At 47.7% G+C, this 26753-nt stretch overlaps 1 protein-coding gene across 1 annotated transcript; it reads right to left on the bottom strand.

Moving 5' to 3' along the window:
- Positions 1-3347: 3347 nt before the first annotated feature.
- GCH1 (GTP cyclohydrolase 1) lies at positions 3348-23879 on the bottom strand. The gene is made up of 6 exons (XM_062494990.1): positions 23569-23879; positions 12777-12886; positions 10543-10598; positions 7469-7500; positions 6482-6566; positions 3348-5634 (listed from the first exon to the last, which is right to left on the bottom strand). Exons 1-6 carry the CDS (start codon positions 23861-23863, stop codon positions 5508-5510), a joined length of 705 nt encoding a protein of 234 aa, XP_062350974.1. The 5' UTR covers positions 23864-23879; the 3' UTR covers positions 3348-5507.
- Between the last annotated feature and the right edge of the window lie 2874 nt (positions 23880-26753).

Below are 26753 nucleotides of genomic sequence, written 5' to 3'. Positions count from 1 at the left end.
ATAATGATAATTTTTTTTAATACCTCATCCTGGCACGTAACCTCTGCTTTTGGACAAACTAGCTCCTGCCAAGAGGCAGCACAGGTGGGTGTTTGCAGCATCACCCAGCAATGGGATGCAGTGGAAGGGCTGGGTGCCCCTCTCCCACCCCCTCACCCCCAGTCTGGTACCGGGGTGATCCGTGGGCCTCTGGAAAATGCATTTCCAGCCCCATGGAAGTCCCGGCTCCTGCGGTGAGCAGAGCTCAGCAGAGGGAGCCACAGACTGTGCATCCCCAGGCAGGCACCGCGGAGCCGGGACCAGCCGGAGCCTCCAGTCCCTCCGGGCATCCCTGACCTCGGGCATCTCCCAGCTGGAGCAGGGCCTTTGCAAACCCTCTGCCAGCTCCCATTCCCTCCCTCTCTCCCACTGCTGCTTCCTTACAAACCCTTTCCTGTCCTTCTCTTCCTCCCTCCAGCACCAAGGCATTTCCCTCCCAGTTGATCTCTTGTGGTGAAGAGCGATAGAAAAGAGGCTGGAGAAGGTGAGCACAGATCTGGGGTGCAGTCCCCCAGAGCCCAGGGCTGGAACATGGGGCTGTGCCAGTTCAGGTCCCCATAGGAAAGGGCTGGCACCCTGCACAGCATCAAAACCCAACAGAGATCACAGAACGTCCTGAACTGGAAGGGACCCACAAAGGATCATCCAGTCCAAATCCTGGCTCCCCAACAATCCCACCCTGTGCCTGAGAGCACTGTTCAAATGTTTACTGAGCTCTGGCAGGATTGGTGCAGTGACCACCTCCTTGGGGAACCTGTTCCAGTGCCTGGATCCTGAAATTTTGCCTTTTTCCTATACATTGATGCACCGCAGCGTGTCCTGGCTGGAGCAGTGACTGTCACCTCCTCCAGGCACTCCTGCAGCTCTCCAGCAGCTCCATGCCTCGTTCCAGGGCAAGGGAGCTAAAGAAATGCCAGCTGCAGGATGAGCTATGGTTTCCCTGGTGGGAGCAGGGGATGCTGAGCCAGGGCAGGAGGGAGCTGAAGCACAGACACCTTCCCACAGCACCTGGGCAGGGGGTCCCAGGAATTATTTCCCCCGTGGCAGCCACACATCTGAAGCCAAAGCAGCACCACTGTGTTTTGCCTTGGCACTTCTAAAATAATTTTCAGGCCTTTGCAGTGGAGCTGATCTCTCTGACAATGGGTTTTTCACCTTTGCTTCACTGTTGCAGTCCTGGTGTGGAGAAGAAGAGCAAACAGAGGGAGTGTGGTACAGTTCAACTGCCAAAACCACCCCTGCAATACCCCAACACCAAGAACACAACATAAAAAATAAAAAATTTTTTAAAAAATCCTTGTGAACATTCTTTGTGTATTTTAGCAATATTTTTTTGAATACTGTGATTTATTTTCTGTCCCTTCCAGGCCAAGACTTACTAACAAGACCCTTAGTATTTTATGCCCCCTCAACTCCTAAATCATGAGTGCAACTTTAAAAACAATTGGAAGGCAAAGCTTTTCCTAGAAGTTATTTTCAGGAGCTGGGCAGAAGGGCTCAGCCAAGGCTCAAAGGGCACAGCTGATTGCAGGCTCTTTCCCAACAGTGCTCCAGGGAACGGGGGCAGGAACCAGGGGCTGCTAAGGAGCTCTTAGAACTCCCTAAGCAACTCTCCAAGGTGTGGAAGGTTGTGAAGGCTGCAGGAAGCCTCTGGGACGATCCCAGCCCTTGCCTGCAGCCACTCAGTTGCTAGAAGGCAGATTTTTGTCTAGAAAGAGCCTAATTTGGAGTCCAGAGCTGGAGGAAGTTGCCTGAACTGAAGCATCCTGGTTGGCTTGGCAGTGCTGGGATAACTGTTGGGCTCAGGGGCCAGGGAGGGCTTCCCCAGATTTAATGATTCCATGGTAAAAACCTGCACCTAGAGGTGGAACACAGGACCAAAGAGCCCAGGACCTGGCTGGATATGGCACAAGGATTTATGGACTGGTCACTCCACAGCACAGGGGCACGAGGTGATGGGAGACAGCCAAAATAACCACAGTGATAGAAAAAAAAAACCTCAAAGAAGCTGCTCAAATGTGGGATGATTGAGAAAATAAAATTGATAAGCAACACATAGCACTGGAGAGCATCAGGAAAGGAATGGAGCACATGATAAATCAGGTGCAATCCTGGGAAATGGGACAGTTCAGGGCTGGGAGGATGTCTCCTTCTTTAACAAGTATTGGTCCTCCTGTTTCAGCTTTTTGTTTCAGTTTTTTGGGGGGTTTTGTTTGAGCTATAAGCACTTTGAAGCTGAATATATTTTTCACCCCAATGAAACAGATTTTCCCATGATTGCAAAACCAGTGAGGCTCCTTCCCAATCCCACACCTTAAAAAAACCAACCAAACAAACAACAACAACAACAACAAAACAGGGAAGAGATCATTTCTTGCAGAAGAGCCTGTTTTCCCAAACAAACCATTCCCTTCACAAGCACCAGCTTTAATGCACAGCTGTGGGAAAGACAGAACTCAGCCTCACCACAAGGATGGGATGTGCCAATGTTCCTGGGGCTTCCCAGGAGCATTATTTTCAAATAGTTCAGACTATTTGGATAAAAAAGGCACCAAGGGCTGGAGGAGGCTTCATCCATCATCCCTTCCCTGACCATCACAGTGGTCACAGACCCTGGGTCACTCTTCCCTCTGCACTTGGGCTGCCCTGCTCCTCAGGAGTCTGGGATCCATGCATTTTAATTTTTTTTGCCCTGAATCCCAGCAATATCTGCTTCCTGGGAGGCTGGAGCACAGTAGGAATGTCTTTAAGCCAGCCTACCCACCCTGCACCCAGTGGGGCAACCCAACCCAACCCAACCCTGGCTTCACCTTTGAGGTCACTTGTTGCAGCTGATGATGGGATTTATTTGTTCAGGACAGGAGCAGGTTTTTCCTCAGGCCAATGTGAGGCCTCTAGGACAGCTCAAGAAGGGTACAAGAAGACTGTGAGACCCCCCCCCAAAGCTCAATGCCAGGAGCAGTCACTGCCACCCACCACCCCTAATCCAATGTACTTGCTCTTGATTGCTCTGGCTCCAAGGAGCAGTAAGAAGAAGGTGACAACAAATCCTGGAGGGTTCTTGGCTTCCCAGTCACCAGCTGGGGGGGGACTCACCTGTGGGTAACAGCACCACCCATCCCAGAGGAGCAACCCAGCAGGTCACCCATGAGGGCAGAAACCATCTCCACCTGTGGGGAGGGAGCTCTTGCCCCTGCCCTTTCCCTTTCCCTGTGCAGTGCCATCACCTCCAGGTCCCCCAAGGATGCTCCCACTCCAAAGGATAACACTGTGCTTTAATGTTTCAGAGACAATGCACTGGTGAGCAGTACAACACGGGCTGTACATCCTATACATATTTACACACGGGGTGTAGTTAAAGCTCCTGTATTTGAACAAAGCCGACGCTCCAAAAAATGCACTGACACTCACAACAGCAAAAATGGGAACAAAATCCAAGGCCACGAGTAGAGAGAGGTATGTTTTAAGGACTACAGGTCGCATGGAAATAAAAAACAGTGGTGACGTAACGTGAACTTTATCCTGAATAGAGATAAGTGGTTAAAACCCAACATTTTTGGTGCCTCAGGAGAAAGAGAGTGTTTTACAGAAACTTATTTTCTAAGCTAAAGCAAAGAAAGAGAAATAAGTGTACAGGTATGTGCCCCTTTGGTCCTCAAAATCTCCTTCCAGTTGAGCTAAAAATAGAGGTTTACTGCCAGCTTCAGGCAAGAAAGATTTAAGGCTTTTCAGCTGGATATTTGTAACATAGTGAACTGAAAACTGGCAATTTCAGGAAAATAAATGCCACTGAGTTGGTGTGGTTTAGCAATGTGCAGCACAGCCTGTCTACACCAGTGACAAACACTGTTACGGCACCTAATCCTACAGAATCCAGGACAGAGGATGTTACAAAATATTTTTCCAATAATGCTGTCAAAGTCCTCAAAGTAAAATTAACATAATTAAACACACGAGCTTGTTCCTCTTGAAAAAGTTCTTTAGGCCCAGTCTGAGCAGACACGATTTTAATTGTGTTTCCACCAGGGGCTGGAGCAAGAGGGAGGAATGTTGGTGAGATGGAGCTGGCCAGAGCAGGAGCTTCGTGAACAGGACATCTTGGATTGATACCCAGCAAAGCAGAGAGAGCCCCTGGAACCTGTGGGCATCCAACCCCCTGGCTGACATTTGTTTTGCAAGCTGGGGGTTAGGAGGGTGGTTTTCATTTGAGCCTCATCTTTTCCCAATTAAGTTACAAAACACCCATTAAAATGGTAACAAAGCAGAAGTTCAGCCAAGTCCAGCTGGACTGAAACTTTTTGTACCAATTCTGCCAGTTGCAGAGTTTGTTACATACACAGAAAAAAAAAAATGTGGTTCGATTCATTCTGGTGGCCCTGGAAATGCTTTTCTCAGCTGCTCTTATGAAATGAGCTGTTGTCACTGCAGGTTACTCTGCCCTGAAATGACCCAACCTGTCTGCAGGGAGGGGAGGTTCCATGTGCTCTGCTCAGAATTTCATGCTCACCTTTGGTCCAGCATTGGAAATGGAAACTTTGGAATGCTTGTAAATCTTCATTTTCACATTATCAGACTTTAGCTTCTCAGTCTAACCCGTGGGTATCCAAGAAGGAAAGCTCAAGGTATAAATATAATTTAAAATCTCTTTGGATACCTCGGTACTCTGCAGGTTTTTTTCCTCTCCTCTGTTAAAGTTTCCTTAAAAACAGTAAGAAACTGACAGTTCAAGTGGTCAGACATTCTGAGGCACAGAGAAAAAAGGTGCATAAACCCCTTTGGAATGAGACAGGGCTGTGCCCCAAATAATTCAGAAGTTAATTCCCTGCCTGTTAATAGGATAAGAAAAAATGGAGTCTACACATTTTTCAAACAAACAAGCAAACAAAAAAAAAAAAAAAACAACAAACCCCAAAAACCCAACCAACCAACCAACCAAACAAACAAACCACAAAAAGGAAGGTTAATACTAGGAAGAATATAAAACACACGAGAAGTAACAACTCAGAGGTATAACACACATATCCAGGTACTGAAACAGCCACTGCAGGATTTGCAATAAAACATAGTCCAATAATCTGGGACAATCCCAATCCTATGAAGATCCACTTCCTTTCAGCTGTTTCCTGTGCTGCTCCACATTTATTCTAATAAACACGACTATTTCATAAATATCCACTTCACTCCTAAGCCCCACTTCTCTCCTGACAGTTGGATATTCTGCACCATGGATGGAAAAGACATTTCCATACTCCTATCTGTGGCTTGTAACTCTGTGACATCAGCACCAGTGGAAGTCCAGGAGGAGCCTCCCTCATCCCTACCTTTTCCATTTGCCACCAGAAGCCTTTCACTGCACAAAGACTATGACAACAATTCACGACAATTTAGTTTAGAACTGGGATGTGGGAACAAGGACAGACAGTGACACGGGAGAGAACAATCCAGAGTGCATCCAGAGGGTAACAGTTTCAGCTCCTGATGAGGGTCAGGAATTCTTCACGGGTCTTTGGATCTTCCCGGAATACCCCGAGCATTGTGCTGGTTACTGTTTTACTGTTCATTTTCTGTACCCCACGCATTACCATGCACATATGCCTAGGAGAAACAAGAGGGGGGTCAATGCATCAGGAACACTCCTGGGGAAGGAGAAATCCCGCAGGGAAAAATGTTTCTTACACGGTCACATTCAGTTCTGGAACGTAAAAAAACCTCCACAACCAGAAACCAAATCTGCAGCTGTGCAAGGGTCATATTCTCAGCCACTGAGCGCTGCCTTCTCTGCTCTGATCCCAGGAAAATCCACCTCCCCAAGGAGCATTCCCATCACAGGGCATGGATCTGGTGCAGCTGGGACAGCTCCTCACTGCCACATCTCCACACAGGATCTGGCTGCACTCACTTTAAATGGCTCCAGCACATCAGGATTATTAATATTTTGTTACCACTAGTAATATTTTATTATTAATATGATTGTTATTATTATTGTTACTCTTATTGTAATTGTTGTTGTTACTATCATTATTATTACTAATCTCTCTGCCTGATAACCAAACATAGCATGCAGCTGCCACAGCCAAAGGGGCAACGGGCACCAGCCCTGCAGCACAAAGATCTGGGATCCCATCCCTGGAACACCTGGGATCACACAGAGCTGGGATCCCATTCCTGGGACACCTGGGATCCCATCCCTGGAACACCTGGGATCACACAGAGCTGGGATCCCATTCCTGGGACACCTGGGATCCCATCCCTGGAACACCTGGGATCACACAGAGCTGGGATCCCATTCCTGGGACACCTGGGATCCCATCCCTGGAACACCTGGGATCACACAGAGCTGGGATCCCACCCCTAGAACACCTGGGATCCCACCCCTAGAACATCTGGGATCCCACCCCTGGAACACCTGGGATCCCACCCCTGGAACACCTGGATCACTCACGTAGCTTCCACGACGACGCCGACCCCGGCGGGCTGTAAGGCTTCTGTGATGGCAATTGCAATTTGTTTGGTAAGGCGTTCCTGGACTGAGGGAACAACAGGGAATTCAGACTCCCAGAATCCCAGAATGGTTTGGGTTGGAAGGGACATTAAAGCTCATCTCATTCCAAACCCTCCACCATGTACAAGGACAGCTTCCACTAGACCAGGTTGCTGCAGACCCCATCCATCCTATTTTCCATTTGTATCCTGCAGCAGATCCTTTATTTTCTTGTTTATATTTGGAACTATTTTGCATTCGACCTCTCCAACCACGAATTGTTCTAACAGCTCCTCCATTTCCTATTTTGCAGTAAGATTTTCTTGCCTCTCTGTTTTTTTCAGTTTTTAATGTGTTTGCTCCCAACGTTACTGCTGCACCATTTATTCCACATGCCAAATTTCTCTTCTTAAGGACTGGAAATGGAGATAAAAAATGAGCTTTGTCCTACAATGCTTTACTTCCTGCAGCTGTGGCACCCTCTATTCACCAGCCTGGTGGTCACTGAGACTTCTCTTGCCAAGGCTGGGCCAAATGTAACCACAGAATGTTCAGCCCAACCCAAGGTTTTGGACCCTGCAGCTTCCTTTCCTTCTCAGGGGCAGGAGGCAGCTCTTGCTCCATTGCCTCAGACAAGAATTCCTGAAGGCATCTCTCCAAATCTCTGCAGGAGAGCTCATCCCCAGCAGCATCCAACTGGTTTAGTTGTTCCTGGCAGCTCTGCCTGGTAGCACATTTATCCTTGGAATCAGTTCCAGCCTCCATTTTCTTTCCTAGGCAGAAGTTACCTTTCACTGGGAATGCATGGGCTAAGTACAATAACATAACCTCTTCAGGAAGTGTTTCTCTCCCCTCTTAAACACCACATCTACAGTTCTCCCCCAGTTACCAGCCCCCTGCACTGCCTGGAGAGGAGCACACCCAACAAACACCAAATTTCGTGTTTACCTTGTAATCTTCTGCTGTATATTTCCACGATCCTAAAAGAGAAACAAAAAAGACAATATTATAGTTATTTCCAGCTAGCCATTGACTGATCCTCACAATTATTTTGATGTTATCAAAAGAGACCCCTGTACTGCTCTGTGTCCTTCCAGGAAATCCATGGCCGTGCTGCTGCCCAGGTATTCCTCACACACTTCCCTTGGCACATCACTGTGTTGAGTCCCCACGTCCTACAGCACCAGGGACTATTTTAGGACAAACCAGTCACTTTTCCTCTGGCCTCTTCCTGTTGGTTTGGAATTCTTTGTATCCCCACCCACCTGCATCGCATGGTTGTGGGGGAATTCATGTCCAAAAAACGCCCTGAACCCTAATTCCTGAACATTTCCCTGTGCTTCACACTAGACCAAATGCTGCCTTAAGGTCAGTTCAGAAAATGGATTCCCAGAATGCTGAAATTGAGCAATAAATGCTTTGGATTCTTGCATTTAACCACAAATTTAGCTGAGAACAATGAGACAGAATTGGTCTTATTTACAACAGAATGTCTCCACCCATATCTCACCCCATCCTTCACATTTCAGTGCAGGGATCACCTTAATGGTCCCCTCCAATATGACTTCAATTTAAGCCATTGGTGGGCAGTGGAAGTGACACTTAATGACAGTTCTAGAATCCACACATTTAAGAAAATCCATATAATTGCTCTGTAACTCCAGGGGTTGTTCGTGCTAACCTCAAATGCTTAATTACACTTCAAGTGGCCACAAAAAGGAGTTGCTATAGCAAGCTTTGATACCTGTCTGGTCACACCAGACAAAAGCCAGACACTGGCTGGCAGCCTGAAGCATCACTTATAAGAATCCTCCCTGACAATGAGACTCTCCTGCTGTTTTGGAGAGAGAATTAAATGCACAAACTCCCCTCCAGCAATGAAATGGTTGTGTTACAGCATAGAACAAAGCAACACAATGTTTAGGTTAACTATATGGATAGGAAAAATGCTCAGTCCTAGCAGGGTGTTTATGTAAAAACAGTTGTTTGAAAGAGCATTTTCAAGCCTGAGCTTAAAACCCAGAGAAAGATGTTTGTTTACTGAATACAGATCATCCACAACTACAGAAACTCACCACATTAGATTAATCCTATTATGAAAGATTAGGCCTAGAGCACCAAGAGCCTCACAAATCTTTGCTTGAACACTGGTTACATTATATAGGGCACGAAAAGGAGGCACGATTTGGCCTCCCCAACCTCTTCATGGCAAGCACTCAAAAGTGAGAACATTTTGTTATACAAGAATCTAATCTTTTCATTATTGCAGTATATGGGAGTTTTACCCTCACTATAAAAAAGAGGCAAGATTTAACCTTTGAGCACAGTGCAGGAAGCCTTGCACATATTGATGTGTAGGTTTCCATTCTGAGAATAAATAGTAGGAAAAATTGTACATTTCTAGCACCACGTTGCCACTGGCATTTGGAAAAGAAAAAAAAAAAAACACTGAAAAGCATTTTGAGCTCCTTTTTACAACTGCAATCAAGAGATAAACAGAGACCAGAGCAAACACAAACCAGTGGATGCACATTTCAAATGTGATCCTTAACCCTGCACTGGAGCTTGCAGAAATTAATAATCCTGCAGAAATAAACCACATGCTAAGGACAGTTTCTTTTGGAAGGATGGGTTCTCTTCAGAAATCTAACTCCCAAAAACAACAACAGAACCAACTCTGCACCACTTAAAAACCCACTCAAAAACTCAACACAAGCCATGGGATGCCACACACATCGCCAGGCACGAGCAGCTAACAGGGGATGAAGTCTTTAGCCCAGTAACTGCAGTTCTGACAGCTCAGAACCCCAGACTGCAATTCCAGCAGCTCTGTACAGCCACAAAAAAAAAACAAACAAACAAAAAAACCAAACCACAATATGCAGGAGAAAATTTACACATTGAACAACAACAATCTCTTTCCAGCCTTTTAATCAGAGCAAAGCCCACCCCTAAAAGCACTGCCTGGGATAGGGAGATGCCTCCCTGCAATATAAGGTCACACAGCAGAGATGTGACCTCTGAGGATCTTTCCATTTCCAAACCCCTCCCTGGTGTTCGAGCAGAGCACAGAACAGACCTGGCTCACTTTAGGACATTCTGCTGTCATATTCTACACATTTCTTACCTGCTAAGAAAACCCAGCAGGCAGGCAGATTTGCAGGGCTAATTTCTCATTAGTGTTACTGGAACTACAGCAGGATTAACAGATCCATCAGGGGAAAGCAAGTGTGGTCTTTCTGAACTTCAGACAGATTTTTAGATTTGCTTCTCAAAAAGGGATCCTTCCACTCAGATCCCAAATAATCTCCTTATTGAAAGGATCTACCATCCTCTTCCTCACCAGCACAAGAAAATGTAACTTAAAAAGAGTCAGCGCAACAACTGACCCAAGGGCATTTGCTAAGGAAAAAAGCTGTTTTACATAATAAATGGATTTCTCAAATGTATTACAGCTGCTTTGTTTCTTAGGCTGAACTTTATCTATACAATCTACCCCGCAGCAATCTCAGCACAACTTCAGTGAAAAAAGGAAATGCCAAATTTTTCTGAAGAGTCAGGTAAGAGATGAAAACTTTAGATTCAAGTTATATCCATAAAATGTGTTCATTTATAATTTGGAAGTTTTCAGATTTTTATTCTTATTAGTCAATCTACACCCAAGCGGTAAAGAGCTGGAAATTCTCACTGTTTTTTGTGGCCTGCCTTAGAATAGCCGAATTCTCTTGTTCTTTGCCTCAGAGCTCCCTGCAGACCCCAGTGCTCTGGGGGAACCTACAGAAGCATAAGGGCTCTACTGCAGCCACTGGTGAGAATTAACACACAGCTCCAAGACTTATCTGTCCTCTCCACCAAAAAAAACCCCAAAAACAGAAAAACAATTCTGAGGATTGATCTAAATCCAAATCCAGGACACAAAGTGGGCTGAGCTTTAGAGGGAGAGGAGATTAAAAAGACTAGCACAGCTAGCACAGCCTGGAATCCTTTTTACAAATTAGCATCACTTTCATTAGAACACTTACCTAGCAAGCTTGCTGAGACCAAGCACTTGTTTGTTGGGGAGATAACCAATGTGTACCTAGAGAGGGGAGAACATCCATTAACAGCAGCAAAACCACCCTCCCAAGAGCATATGAAACTCATGCACAGACAATGAGATGTACATTTGCCCCAGAATTAACTCTGGGACAGCCCAGAAATCTCAGCATGTGGGAGGAACAGGGCACCATGCAAGCCTGGGGGATTGTGGAGCTGTGAGTGCCTCGTGAGGTCCTGGTGAAGAATAGGTGAGTTTTTCTGAGGGGCAGAGAAGTCACAGCTCTTCAAGAGTCAAGGCTTATGTTCCAAGTCTCAGGAATGCTACAGAACACTGCTGCATTTCGGTACAAAGGCAGTCCATTACTCAGCACAGCACTATTTGTCTAAAATAAACACGCTTTTCTTTCAAGACCTTAAATGGATTTAGGGAGAGGAAGGAAGAGGGATTGTGCTTTACTTCTAGTGAAAGTTCTGATGGTAAGAAGTACTTTGCCACCAAAAATCAGGCTGCACTTCCTGATTTGATTTATTTTCTTGTTTTAGTATCATAGACCGCTGATGATTAACTCAGCTTCCATCCTGCTCAAATATGGATTTGCTGAACGTGTACTTGAACTAAAGTGGAGGAAGTTTAGCAGAAAAGTGTTCAGATATAAAGGGAAGGACATTTAGTTCCTTGCTTTCAGAAAGCCAAGGGGGCTACTGAATTCCAATGGGTTTACAGTCGTAGCAGTACTTGTGTCACTGTACAAGAGACTTGAAAAATTAGCCAAGATACAGCAGGGGAATGTCAGTGGGGGATTCTGCCTTTGCCTAGAGGCCCCATTTCAGAATCCTGTGCTGCTGTACCTGCAGTAGAGGTACCACAGTACACCTGATTACCTGGCTAACTTGCTCATTCCTACCCCTTCTGTCAGGCAGTCAACCCATGACACCTTAAAAGACACAAAACATTTCAGACAAAGTGAGACACACGACTTAGAAATAAGCTTTGAATCCTGTTCTCCATGTTTTTGCAGATTTCTTGATTTCCTTTAAGATAGAACTGCAAGTGCAAGACCTACAGGTCAGTGTTTGCAGCCTGTCTGGCACACCCAGCAGGGCAATGGTTACTCTGAACATTTAGAGCCATACCAAGTCATTTAGTAGGACTGAGTCGGTGTTTGTGAGGAGTTTTCTCCAAATCACACAGGCTAAACAGCTGGATGTAAAAAAAAAAAAAAAAAAAAAAGAAAAAAAAAATACACCCATTGCCACAGGGGTAATGGAGACCATATACACAGTACACACAACCTAAGAGTAACAGGCACAACAGAAAACTTGCACAGAAAAAGAGGTTATCCTGTTCTCCAGTATAAAACACTAACAGCAAGAAAAGAAAACAGACAAACCCAAATTGACTCAACTAAATAAACAGCTGGTTTCTGTTCATGTATTTTATTTTTGGGAGACACTTTGCTTGGAACATATGTGGCACTGATTGAATTTTATAGACAACACAGGCCTGTGCTGCTCTTGGACCTGTGAGCACTTTATGGTAACAGATGGATCAGGCTAAGCTCTATCCTTCTGTGCTGATAAGGGAGTGAAGAGGCTGAGACAAGCAGCTCCCACTCAGAACTCTTCATCACCTCTACAGTGGTTAACTGGAGAAATTTTATTTTCTTAAAGTTGTTGGCATTACAATTCCAACACTCTCTGAAGCTCCAGCCCTTTCCATGGGACTCCCCAGTTAAGCACAGCCAGTTTTGGTGACCCTCTCATCTCGGCTCACAAAATTAAGGCAGGGCTGCTAATGAGTTTGTTCCACTCACAGGGGGTTTCAGAGATGAATGTGCACTGGATAGCTCTGAGCCAGGAGCTAAATCCATGACAGAGCCAGTGTGCAGGGTGAGCTGGTTTAATATCGAGATGTCTGCCCTCAAGGCTTGCTGCTGCTTCATGGAGAAGAGCTTTGATATGAAATGTCAGAAACCATTAGATTACTTAGACTAGGAAAGGCTGAGCATTATATTTCAGGAGCTTAAATTCAAATAAAACCTCACATTAAGGAGACCTTCCTTATTTGTATTCTGAAGATTAAACTTCTAGAACTGTTGCCGTAAGCAGCAAGTACTTACAGCCTTAAAAGCTTTGTAGCTGCAGCTGCAAAGTCTTTCACATGTACTTAAGGTCTTTTATTGTGCATTCCCACATTTGTTCTGTGAGAGAGAGTTACCTTTCCAACAAATGGAACGAGGTGATGCTCACACAATGAGAACATGTCTATGTCCTTCACAATTACCATCTCATCATGGTCTTCGTCAAAGATGGCGTCATTCAGGACATCTGAAATTAAATATTTGCATTAAAAAAATCAACGCAAAAACTTCCAGACAGTGCCTGAGAAAGCTTGTAGCAAGGGCAAGACTCTCTCAGGGCTATAAATTTTAGGGTTAAGGTCTAGGAGGGAAGTATGGAGTAACATCAGCAAGCACATTTTGATTTGTGTACGATCCCACATTTGTCACAGTGTCCCACTGCCTACGTGCTGCAGCAGTCAGCCTGGAGTGTTTTATTTAATTAATAGCTTGAGCACGGGTTAGAACAGGTCTGGTCCTTGCAGAATTACTGAGATCTTAAGAGCAGTTAAGCCTACAGCTGACAAAGAGAGCACGTCTCCAAAGTGGGCTTCCATCAGTGCTTCCACAAGCAAAGCCAGCTCAAGATCAGGGAAAATTCAAACCATCGCAGTGGTTCCTCCAAACACTTCAAGACCAGCTTTACTGTCTCCAAGAAGGCTTTGCATGCTAATTCCATCCTGTAGCACACCAGGCAGCAGCTGTTTAGGTACACGCAGAAGTCAGAGACACATCTGGGGAGAGATTTGCTGTCCTGATCTGAAACGGGCAGGCACATCCACACTCCAGCCTAATTCTGCACCTCAGAGTTAGCAGAAAAGTGAAGTGCAGAAACTCTCACAGAAACAGAAGGGAGAAGAGACAGCTCTGTAAGAAAAGGAACATATAATATGGCACTTGGCTAAGCTCAGAGCTCAACAGAATGGATCCTCAGCTTCAGCAGTCCCTTGACAAATCCCCAAACAATCCTAACACAGGTCACAGCGCATCAGCCTCCGCAAAGATTGCAGGTAGCTGGACCATGCTCAGAGAGCTTAAAAGTAGAATAGTCCCAAGTCAACCAGGTCTTTTGAAGAACAGAAGAGAAAAGTTGTGTATGAGGGAGAAACTTGCAGGAGAGAACCAGCTGTACAGATGGGCTGAAGGAACCTTGCAAACAAGTTCAGCTGGAAGCCACATTGGCTTCATGGAGTTACTTCCAGGAAAGCAGAGTCCCACACACCACAGCCAGAGCAGGGTACTCGGGGACTGCCCTGCATGCACCACGGAGCACCTGCAGGGATGGTGGCACAAATCTAACAATGGTGGTGGCACAAATCCAACAGTGTGGGTAACACAAACCCAACAGTGGTGGTGACACCAATCCAACAGTGCGGGTGACACAAACCCAACAGTGTGGGTGACACAAATCCAACAGTGGTATCTGCTCTGCTTGCCTTGGTGCCTTCCCCTGACATGCACGTCCAGCTAATGGCCACCATCTGCTGTTGATAAGTGATCATCATCACCACGGAGCATTTTAATTTCCTGCCTGCTATCAGCACTGCACAGGTAACCCTGGAAACTGTGCACAAGGCGTTCTGCCTGCAACGTGGGTTCTTTCCTGAGAAGGGCTAGCAACCTGCAAGGCAGCCAGGATGAATCCCAGAAGGGTTTGGATCTGGTCAGAGAGCAGGAGCAGGGGACACGGAAAAGGCCAGGGAACAACTCTATGAAGGCACATGATTGTGCTCTTCAGATTTCTAGGTCTGGTTTACACCAAGAACTGCTGGAGCGGGTTTTGATTGCATAGGCAGCATCATGCAGTTGTGTAATTATTAATTCAGTCAGGCAAAGGGAGAATCCATAACAGAGGATCTGAACAGGCTCACAGGAGAGGGAAGGGGAGGCAGAGCAGCTGTCTGGGTTCTGAGCTCCCTCCTGGAGCCGTGCCATTTCCACAGCAGAAACGCAAGCAGCGGCGGCACAAAACCTGCTGCTGCAACCAGAGTTATTAAAACAAAACCCAAACAGATCCACGAAGCATCTCCAAAGTGACTGCTGCTGTTATTAGACCCCCAGCTTGGCTCACACCAGCCTTGCCAGGAGGTGGCCATATCAGGGCCCGATGTCAGATATGGATTTACGTCAGCACACTCGCAAGGCAGATCGTTCAGAACAGCCAGAAACGGCCAAATTCTCATTAAGAGTTGTGGCAATGTGTGACACAGAGCAGGGCCAGAGTTACAACAGAAGGTACCTCACCCATGAAGCCTCATACAGATGCATACACACACTAATTAACACACAAAACACGTATTAGCGAGCCCTTACAAATTTCTCACAGCTGTGTTTTCTGATGGAGACAGCTCAGCCAAAGAGAGGTTTAAGTGACCTCAGAAGCACCACACAGACAACACCAGGAACAAAAGGCATCCTGCATCCTTCTCAGGGCCAAGGCAATCCAACAGGAACACAAGGGGCATCCACCCTTCCTGCACATCCCCTCTTATGCCACAGCCCAGTCTCAGCAGTGTGGGCAATGCCCCTGCACAACCAGGGGAGTTCTAGAGGTAAGAAAACAGATCTGCACGTCAGGAACGCAACCACAGAGCTGTGAGGTGCTTCACGCTCATTTATAGTGGCCTTGCCATTTTTGCACCTTTTATTTCTTTAATATTAGCAGCAAGGCCACAGACAACACCTGCAGTTGTGCCTGCAGCAAGATGTGCTGATATTGTCAGCTACTTCCCGAGAAGAAGGGCCCACAAAAGAAGAAACCAGCTCAGTGTTAGGTCCCCCAGAAACTCCACCACAAGTGCCAGGTGATACAAGGACACAAAAGGTAAGAAGTGTGAGGCTGAAGGCCACCAGCACCTGAGTATGTGTCCAGCCACAGTCTTGAGTGGCCATTCACCCCTTACTGTGCTCCAGTCCCTCCTGCTCACACTGTCACAAGTGTCTCTTCCTGGAAACCAGCACAGCTGGAAGCCTGCCCATCCCTACAGATCCCCTTTGCAGCCCAAGCCCAGTGCTGACCAAAGCAGAGTGAGCAGAGCATCTTTTCACAGCTGCTTCTACCTGTGTCCCACTGCCACAGCTGTTTGCAGTGATTGCACAGGAGACACTTCTCTGGCAGAAGCTCAAACACCTCGTGCAGGGAGGCAACACCATTTTATCTAAATTTGTCAGGGGTTTTTTTTTAGTTTTTTTTAGAGGTTTTTGGAAGCTTTTTTCCTACTTTTTCCATTTGCAGTAGCATCAAACAGGGCTCTGACAAGCTCAGCCTGTGTGCTGCAGCACATGTTGTGGAGAATTTAACAGAGCTGAAAGGACAGAAAGTGAAAGAGCCTCAGACTAACCAAGCCAGAAGCAAAGCTGGGGACAAATTTTTGCCCCTTTCTCCATTCTTTCACTCTACCTACTATCAGACTGCTGCCTGCTTCACTTGTTTGATTTCATGGTTTCTACAGTCCAAGTCCTCTCTAAAGTATTCCAGCTGATTTTTTCCTTCAGTCAAAAGTTCAGTTCCTGGTGCAAAAACTTCAGCAGGCTGTTGAAACTAAACAGTCACCTGTGCTGCAAGTTAACTCCTGAAACAGAGCAGAATTAATTTTGTCTTTATCTTCAGAAAGAGTTGATAAAATGAAAAATCAGAACTGGATGAAGACAGAATGAGAAAGACCTTTCAGGATTTTGCGTCAGAGCTAAGCAGAGATACCTGTTGCTATAGAAACTATTTGCATGGCTTTAATGTGACACAGGAAAGCAAAAGCACCTCTGGCAACCAGAGAAAGCAGAGCCCACCCAGAAGGGGCTCAGGAGGTGAAGGGGATGAAGGATGGCAGCACTGCAGCAGCTTCACAGCACTTCAGAGCTGCCTTTTCTTGCTGTGCCTGGGAGTGAAGTGATGCAGGCTGTTCTCACCAGGAGTCAAAGCACTTCCCGGTGGTGTTAAGTTGCCTCACAGCTCCAATCTAAGTGCCAGAGGGATGAAGGCAGCCTCAGGAACTCCCTGACACTGTTGGTTGAGCTCATCCACCCTGGCAGAGACAAAAGGCACAAGGCTCTCCTGACACCCATTTCACAGGTCCGGGCTGTCCCCACTGTCCTGTGCTCTCCACGGGGACCCCCAAGTGCCACAAGTTGCCACAGGCAGGGCAGGAATGGGCTCAGGCCAAGGCAGGATGACCTCCCATGGGACAGGTCACACCTCAGCAACACCCACCAGCTGGAACAAACTAAAGCACTGGCTGAGCTCAGACAGCTCCAGGAACACAGAACTACACCCAAAGCAATGGCAGGGACCTCACGTGAACCAGGAGCAGGTCATGGCTTGGAGGGTGCTCCAGAAGAGCAGTGCCATGAGCCAACCCAGGCTAGCTGGTAGTTAAGGCAGAACCACCTGGGGAATGCTGGCAGATATTTCTGGTTGTCTTTGTCAGAGTTCCTCCCCAGCTGAGGACAGATGTAACTGGCAGCAGGAGACACGAGTTAACAGATGAGTGTGTGGCAGGGAAAGCAGCAGACTGAAGGGTCAGGATGAAATCTGGAAGGAAGCTGCTGTAAAAACCTCTCAGCTACTGCTGGGTAAGCAGTAGAGTCAAACCTGACTTTATTTATTCATGTGGTGACATTACAGGTAACTGTAATTAGGGAGAACATTCCAGAAAAGCAACCAGAAAATTATTTCAGCCTTTGAGTATTAAAAAAGACACCAGGAATTTATTAGGCATACAGAGAGCCAGGCTATAAAAACATTAATGTAAAGGGCTTGTACTGCTGCAGAAAGTTAATGGTTCAGGTTGCTGAAAAAGGGGATGCTCTGGGTATGTCATTAGCTTCAAGAAGTCTTGAAGAGCTCTAGAAAGAGGCACAGCCTGAGATGCCACATGACTGCTTAAATAGGCAATAGAGCTCAAAAGATGCTGAGAAATGAACACTTGTTGTAACACACCTCCCTAGCAGGAACCAGGAGAAACCTTAGACACAGAAGTATTTACAGGTTTCTGGCTACTTTTTCAGATTTCATCACCAAAAGACTAGAAACAGACACTCAACTTCAGACAGGAACATTTGCTTCAGAAGCAAAGCTTAATCCCTCAGTTACCAGAAAGGAGATGAACCAGATGTGTGATTCAAGTGACATTTCACAGAAGCAAGATAAAGGAAAAGCATTATTGCTGTTCAGCTAATTCTGGCCGTGATTTGTACAGATTTGTTTCTTTTCCTGTAAGATACCCTCCATGAGGTAGTGAGACTGGAGTCTATTCATAACAGATCAGCTACTGCAGACAGATGAAGCCAAGATTAGGTTCTAGAAGTTGTCCTCTGCCAGGAGGTTTATTAATATGAGGGAAAGCAGCGTTATGGAGATGCTCATTAAAATGTATCAGGATTTCAATAACCATTTCAATGTCCCATGTCACAGAAGGTGCTCATCCACACTTCTTTCTGAAACTGAAACAAAGGAAAAATCAAAGACAAAACAGTTTGGAAAGATCAGAAGCCTGCAACAGTTCAGATACAAGAGGTTACAATATTTAATAAATTCATGACAAAACCCAGCCAAGCTTAGTGTTACTTGAGCATTAATAGGCAGGGGAGATAATACAGGAAAGTCCCAGTTCCCAGAAGTTTTGCTGCATTTAGTGTGTGATCCAGCATGGTAGGCTTCCCTCATGTGGGGGCAGAGGTTGAAGAAACCCCAAAAAAATCTCACTCTGAACATTCCCACCCTCTAGTTTACAAGAAACAAGCCGTAGCTGGAGCACAACAAGGCTGATGTTTCAGCTGTTAATAGATTATGGTGCTGCATCCATGTCCTCATGAATGAGCCAGCAGCACCTGGATTCCAGGAAAATACAGCACTTCCACAGCTCCTAGCAAAGGGCAGTGCTGCTGATCAAACAGCCTTGTTTGCTTAAGGCATTGTGTGTTTTGACAGAGCAATGCTTAGCACCTCAGCACAGCAAACAGAGCAGACTGGAAAAATTTATGAGCTTACACTATTGCTGTCTTCTACAAAAATAACAAATCCACACACAGATTAGAAGAAAAGATTATTAAGGTTGAATTTTTACACCCATCAGTGTAGGAAAAGCATATAAACTAATCAGTGAGGAAATTACCTAACCAGCTATTTGCTTTGAAATAAAAGCTGCCCAGCAGAGTCACTTGGCTTGCAAGAAAATAAATGCAGCTTTTTGAACCACAGAGGTCCAGGAAGCAAAGTTATCCCCTCCCAGTATTTCTGATTTTCATTTCCCTGTTAAACACACTGAAAGGACAGGTGAACCTGCCATGCTTACATGAATAAAGGCTGGGAGACTTCCCTGGTAGCAGCTCCCACCATCACCAGCAAGCCCAGTTTGGTGAGCATGTTTTCTTTGAGTGTTTGTGGCTGATGAGAACAACTTAACTTCCTCCTGAAGATGCAGGCAGCCCATCCAGCCCTGTGCCTAATGTTTCCTGCAGGATTGCACAACCCAAACCAACTCATTTATGATTCACCTTTCAAAGGCAGAATCACTGACAGTGTTTCTGCATCTTACCAATGGCTTGGGTCTGAAACCTTCAGCTTCAGATGTGAGTTAGTGCTGTCTGCAACCTCGTAATTCCATTTATTCACTCATTTACTGCCTTTGCACACACTTGTGCTTTGTAGTATTTACTATTAGACCCCCGGATAGCACCTCTGAGCATGACATGAAGTCTTTAGTAAAAGGAGGGACAAGGTTTAACCTTTGTGTGGCAGGTTTTATCAAAAAGCTGAAGGCACCTGGCTCTCACAGCCGTGCTGTTAATCCTCACCAGCCAAGAGGGCTACTCTGAAATACAATTTATACCCACGAGTAAGGAGCTGATAGATCTGACCCTGGAAAAGAAGCACTGCATGAAACTGGAAATTACATTTTTGGTGACTTTACTACTCTGCCATCCTTACCACCACATTGAGAGGTTTCTGTTGCAACAGCTGTCAGTCTACACCAGTGCACAAGTGTCTGCACTGAGCTGTCAGGATTTTTAATCTGGTCCCCAGGTGGATTTTATTTGAAATCACTAGAGGCATTCTTGCCAAGTGTGTTCCCACTACAGAAGTGGGAACAGCACATTTGAATACATCCTGTCAATGAAAGAGGTTGAGGCCTCTAGTAAAGCCAGGATTAATAAATGACAATCTGGAATTAACAGAAAGAGCCAGATACAGATATTTAACAAGTAAATTCTACTAATAGCTCTGACACACAACACTGAGCAGCTGCAGAACACAGATAGCAGGGACAAAAGGGGGGTAAGGCAGGAACATTGTCACTCTGTACTGCTGAAAACAAGTGAGGAAACACACAGAGTACAAGCTGGAAAGCAGAATCAGCTTCTCTGCTGCTCACAAATCTGAATGGAGAGACAGAATTTAGGTGTTATCTTCCTGACAATACTACAAAGTTAAGCTATGGGAGATACAAACATACAAATACAGTCAGGTGTCATGGAAGCAAAGTGACAACACCCAGGACAGGAGATCAAATGGCCAGCACATTTAACGATGCTCCAAGTGTATTATGTTCTCAGAACATGCAGGAACCCAAAAAGATCATGGAATGGTTGGGGCTGGAAGTGATCCTTAAAGGCCATCTAGTCCAACTCCCTGCAAGAACACAGCAAGGAAGGCTTAAGCCAAGCACACACCTCTGGCAGTGCACAGGCAACTTCACATTCTCCAGAAGAGAGCAGAGCTGGGAAAGGGTCTGGAGCACCAAGAGAGGCTGAGGGAGCTGGGAAAGGGCTGAGCCTGGAAAAAAGGAGGCTCAGGGGGGACCTTGTGGCTCTGCACAACTCCCTGACAGGAGGGGACAGCCGGGGGGGATTTGGGATCTGCTCCAGGGAACAGGGACAGGAGGAGAGGGAACGGCCTCAAGTTGCACCATGGGAGGTTTAGAGTAGATATTAGGGAACATTTCTCCACTGGAATTCTGTCCAGCCCTGTACAGGCTTCCCAAGGCAGTGGTGGAGTCCCCATCCCTGGAGGGGTTTAAAAGCCCTGTGGATGTGGCACTTGGGGACATGGGTCAGTGGAGGCCTTGGCAGTGCTGGGGGAATGGTTGGACTCGGAAGCCTTCTCCAAACTAAACAAGTCTGTAATTCAGATGTATATATCCCATCTTTCTTTGTGTTCCTTTATAGAAAATGAAAACTCCATCAGACATGAATTGCTTTCCCCCCTGCCTCCCCAGGGCAGATGATGCAGCAGACGAGGTCGCAGGGCTGATTTTAAAGCCTGTCCCTGTTCTGACATTCACTGCCCCTGTTCACCTGTGTCACTCCTTCCTGGCTGGGTCTGGAGCTCAGCGGGGACCCTTTGCAACACACTTTGCCTCTGGCCGTGTGGTTGTACAACCACCACCAAGTTTTACCTAGGGAATCTTACTTGGGAAGATGGAACTTGCAGCTATTTTAACAGCCCCTCATCTTCTGCCTGTAGCATGGATGGAATGGAAACAGTCCTCAAAGCACACCCTGCATATCTGTTTTAACCTCTGCCTACCCAGACAGCTCCACAGGAAGAGCTGAATAAGCTGCAAACAAACAAACGAAAACAAAAAAACAAAACAAACAAAAAAACCCATAAAAAAACAGAGAAAACAAGAGGTGGGGGCTGCTTTTTGTCATGTTTTTAGGGAAGGTTTGGGCTTGTTTTGGTTAATTTTCTTTCCCACAAACCACTTGCTGGTCCAGCTCTCAGCCTGGCCAGGCAGAAAGCTGGATTAGTATAACCAAGGGAACAGCACAGGATGCTGCAGCAGAGACAGCAGCAGTCCCACAACTACTCTTGTGCCCAAATATTCTGTAGTTGTTGGCTCTAGGGTTCAGGAAATATTTAAGACTCTTTAAGAAGAATTTACTCATACTAACTCTCCTATCAAACTCTTCAACCACCACTTGCTTTGCTGTCTGCTGTGGGTTTCAGCTGCAGCTCTTCCTTCTGTTTGGCTGGGAAGAGTGAGAAAAGTGGAAGCTGAGCATCCTGCAAGAAGAGGAGAGTAGCTGGAAAGTTAAAGGATTCCCCACCTGACAGGGGAAGGAATGTTAGTATCACAGCTTCATATGGCTTTAGGAAATCATGAAAAAAGGAAAGCAAGAAAAAGGCATTTCAGGAGTAGAGAACCCAGCAGTGGCATTTTTTTACCCTTGGATATAATACAGCTCTCTCACAGGTATGGATAATCAGAGGAGGGGAGTGTCCAGAACTACTCTGCTTAAATAAATGAATGTGAGAGATTAGAAAACCCCAGAGATCCCAGAGAACCCACCTTGGAGAAGAAAAAGCTTTTTAAAATTTCTTAAGGTAACGTGTGCATACAAATTTAGCAGCAAGATAAGAGAGGACTTAAGGAGGGCAGCAAACTCATGCAGATTCAGCACAGAAATTCATGCTCCAATTATCATTAAAATGTTCTTTCTGCTAGAGCCTGACAGGATGACTGAGAAGCCTCCTGTGTTTTACAGCAGTAAAATGAGGAAATTTAATCCCAAACAAAAGAAGGTACCATGAAACCCTGATGAAACCTCACCTCAAACACACCATGCAGCAGGACTAAGAGAGGAGCAAGGATAGCCAGTGCAGCCCAAAGCCTGTTCCCAGATGTGAACCAAAAACCTGGGTTGGTCTGAGAGGCAGAACAGCTCCCAAGGCAGAAATGCTGTTCCTGGGGGAAGCTGGGACACAACACTGGCACAAGAGCTTAAGCTGGCCATGAGTAAGTGAATGACTGGAAGTTGTAGTAATCTGATTTCGAAAGAGCCAACCGCTGAGAAGTAAAAAAGAAACGAAACACAAAACCAGCCTTAGTTGAAGTTGAAGCACAGCGCACTTAGGAAAGGACTCTGGTGTGCCATCAGGAGTTCCCTGATGCCATCAATCAGCACAATTCAGCCTTTGCGTTCTGCTACGGTATCCTGGAGCAGCTCTGGGGCAGGCTCAGCACAGCAGTGCAGCATTCCAGGGAGCAGAGCAGGAGCAGCTCCTTCCTCAGCCACACTCAGAGATCCTTGCTGACACTGTTTGCATCCCTTACTGACAGGAACTCGCCTTTTACTGTAAGGAGCAGCAGAAAGGGGAATTCCCAAGCTCTCCGAGCTCTTTTTATTGTTTGTACTGGGCACAGTCCTCAGTCAAGAGGCTGAGAAGAGGAAAAGTGATGTGTCAAAAATAATTTTTCAAGCAGTACCTACCCCTGCATCAGAGCCACGAGTTGTTGGTGAGAACATACCCCAGCCAGTTCCTTTCCTCACCCCCTCACCCAGCAAGCCGAGACACTCAGCTGGGGCAGGGATGTGAACCTGGGGTTCCTCTCCACACCTGCATTTGCTGCTGGGACCCTGAGATGGGGACAGGATCTCCCTGTCCTCTTCCTTTCCCCTTACCTCGCTTCCTTAAGTTTCATTCCCACCTTTGAAAGACCTCCCTTGATTAAAGCATCGGCAGAACGGAACTTTTCCTGAGAAAATTCAAACCCCTTCTGTCTGCTAATCGAAACAAATATTCCCACCCTGTCTCAACACAGCCTCGCTCGGCCGGGGAAGGAAGAAGGAGGGAACCCACAAGTTCCTATGCCAGGGCTTGAAAAGTTTCCATCAGAAGAGAGAAAGCATAAGCACTTCCTCTGCTCACCCAAACGAGAGGTTTACGGCAGAATCGAAACTTTACCTGCACAGTTTAACAAAAAACCCGAGATGTTCGGGGAGGGAGGGAAGAGCGAGACACACAGGTGCTAACAAGGGAGCACCAGATGGGTGATGCGGTGACGGAGCAACGATGTGGTAAGAGATTTATTCCAAGGAATAAAGCAGCCCCTCGGCTGGTAGCCAAGCAGGACACTCCGTCCCCGCAGCCCGGGGAGCTCTCCCTACCCGCGATGGTCTCCTGGTAGCCCTTGGTGAAGAACTGCATGGCGGTGGCCGCTCTCCAGGGCGTCTTGAGCAGCCCCTGCCGCTGCGGATCCTCGCCCAGAGCCCGCAGGATGGAGGTGTAGGCGGCGGCCAGCCCGGGCAGGCTCAGCTCGTTGTCCTCCTCGCTTCGGGGCCGCTCTCCCCGCCACCCATCCGCGGTGCCGGTGTCGGTGCCCGGGGGGACGCTCGGCTGCTCCGGGGAGGGCGGCGGCCGCTCCCGCCTCCCGTACCCATTCCAGCCCCGCGCCGCCTCCATGGAGCGGGCAGAGCTGTGCCCCGATTCCCTCCGCGGCCCCGGGGCTGGCCCTGCCCGGCCCGAGCGCTCCCGGCCGCCGCCGCTGCCGCCGCTTTTATCGCACCCGCGCCGCCCCCATTGACCGCTCCGCCCGCGATGTCACCGACACTGCCGTGAGCTGGCGGGAGGGGACGGGGGGTGCCCGGGATGGGGGAACAGGGGCGATCCCTCGGGCTGAGAGGTGGGATGGGGATACCGGGAGATCCGAGGGGACCCCCGGGCTGAGACGTGCGCTGGGGGTAGAGGCGGCACCCGGGGCTGGGGGCACGGGGAGATCCAAGGGGATCCCCTGGGTTCAGACCGTGTCTGGGGGTACAGGGGGATCCCTGGGCTGAGGCGTGGGCAGGGGGTACAGGGTATTGGAGGGCATCCCCCAGACTGAAATCCGGCCTGGAATACCGGGTATCCGAAGGGATCCCTGGGCTGGGAGTACGGAGGGATGCTCGGGGCTCGGAGTACTGAGGGATCCGAGGGGATCCCCCCGAGCTGAGATCCGGGCTGGGAGTGCAGGGGGCTCCTCAGGCTGAGGGTCGGGGAGATCTCTGGGTGGACAGGGGCTATGGGAGTATCCCAAGAGATCTCCAGGTCTGAAGATATGGGATCCTCTGGGATGAGGTGTGCAAGCAGGGGAGGAATGCTCTGGGCTGGGGTGTGGGGGGATCCAGAGTAATTCCTGGGTTGAGACCTGGGCTGGGGGTCCAGAGGTTCCAGGAGGGAATCCCAAGGACTGAGGTGTGCTGGGGGTATGGAGGGATCACTGGGGTTGAGGATATGGGGCACCCCCGAGACTGAGGGTTTGGGGGGGATCCCTGGGCTGAGATGTGTGATGGGAGTATGGGGGGACCCCCAGGCTAGGGGTGCAGTGGGAATCCCTGGGCTGAGGCATGGGAGGAGGGTACAGGGAGATCCCTCAAGCTGGGGGTACTGGGGTTCTCCAGACTGAGGGATTCCCTGGGCTGAGGCACAAGCTGGGGATTCAGCCCTGAGCTGCTGTAGGGTGCTCCCTTCCATCACCCCACTGTGGGGGAGAGCTGTGGGAAGCCCAGGATGAGCAACAAGGGAATGAGAATGGATGGGACAGGTCCTGCTGGGATGTAGGTTTGTGCCCTGCACAGCAGCTCCCAGCATCATTCTCCATGTTCTCCCCATCCCCTCAAAACTCCTAGAGCTGGTCCCTTTCCCACCAGGGTGGTGTTGGCACATCCTGGCACTGCTGGAATGCCACCACCACCATTCTGGGGTGCTGTAGACCACTGGGGTTGGGATGCAGTCACCAGAATGGTCCCAGGCATGGACTGACTCTCCTTGGTCATTCCCACCACCTCATCCCAGCTGGGCTCCCATCCCTTCAAACCCCTGACCTCTGCAGACACCTTCCTGCTGCAGGGCTGGCATGTGCCAGTGTTTTCATATTCCCACCCAAGATTCTGGAAATGTGCTAACTCTGATGACCAGGACCAAATATTTTGAAATTTTTCTGGGGAACTTATTGGCATGTCTCCCCAAAAGGTAGTTTGAGCATCCTGCATCATCCTGGGCACTTTTGGGACAAACCCAGCAGACAGAGCACATCTTGGGTTCAAGTGTTGGTGAACAAACAAATGCTAGGGCAGGTTTTTTGGAACACACGTCCCCTCCAGCTGGAGCTATTCCAGGATTTTATGAGCTGGAAACTTAGTCTAAAGGCTCAGCTGAGCATAGGGTGAATGCTCCACCACCCAAGCACAAGTAGGGGAACTCATAATTTCTGGATTGCAATCAAATAAATGGCCAGGATGCAAAGGAGCCACAAACCCTTCTCTTCACACCATCGGTCCTTAAGGCAGCAGGGACAATTTGTCCCCCTCTTGTGCCTAGGAAATGGCAAATTGCTGGGAAGATAAAGAGGGGAAGGAGCTGTCAGAGGGTGGGGTGTGACTCACTGGCTTCCCTCCTCCTCCTGACACAAGAGCTGCATTTAACTAAGACAAGCAAGAGGGGGGAAAAAAAGGAGAGAAAAAAAAAAAATACCCCAGCAGCTGTAACACGCTCCACATTTCCACATTTATCGTTTGGTTTCTGATCACAGGTTTTATCAGAAGAGTCAGGATGACTCAGGTGAAATGCAGGGCCCTGCAGCCAGCCAGGCTTTACTCGGCTTTATTGCCCCGGGCTCTGACCAGGAACAGGGACTGCTGTACCAGAAGGATTTGGAGCCCCGAACTGCATCCCTGCTCCTCCCCAGACACCCAGCTCATTTCCCAATCCTCTGAGGACATCCAAATCCTCTCTTTGAACCAGACAAGTTCCCTCACTAAAACCATCCGTGTGCCTCAGCAGAAGGATCGTGCTTCCCTTTGGATCCTGGCTGAGCAGACACGGTTCAGAGGGCTGGGTAGCACTCATGAGGAGCTTCAAACCACTGAGACCTAATCATCCATACAGAAAAGGGGTTAGCAAAGGGCATCTAAGCATCTTGGCCCTCCCTAGTCTTTGCTCTCTTTGTTTTCTTGGAAAGGAAGAAGATAAGCTCCCTCTGGAGTCAACCTTGGCTTTGTAACCACCTGAGCTTAGCTGCTGTGGGAGCTGGTTGCAATTTTTCTCCTATTTATGGGGCAAGAAGGGAAGTGTCCAGCTTATTTAGCAGCATGATCACTGCCTGGCTGTGCAGAAAACCACTTTTTCTGAGGATGTTTGAGCAGAGCTTGTACACATGGGAGCTGATGTCAGCAGTTCTGTTAATGGCCTTTGCCAACACAGAATTAGTAGGTTCAGGTAATTGGGATTTGTGCCAGGGTGTGGAAGGACACAGCCCAATTTCTAGCCACAGTGGAGTCCTCTCCCTCTGAAACACAACCCCACATCAGCTGTG

The sequence above is a fragment of the Cinclus cinclus genome, chromosome 6 (genome assembly GCF_963662255.1).
Source record: "Cinclus cinclus chromosome 6, bCinCin1.1, whole genome shotgun sequence".
Classification (NCBI taxonomy): Eukaryota; Metazoa; Chordata; class Aves; order Passeriformes; family Cinclidae; genus Cinclus; species Cinclus cinclus.
This window is presented reverse-complemented; position numbering and strand designations above follow the sequence as displayed.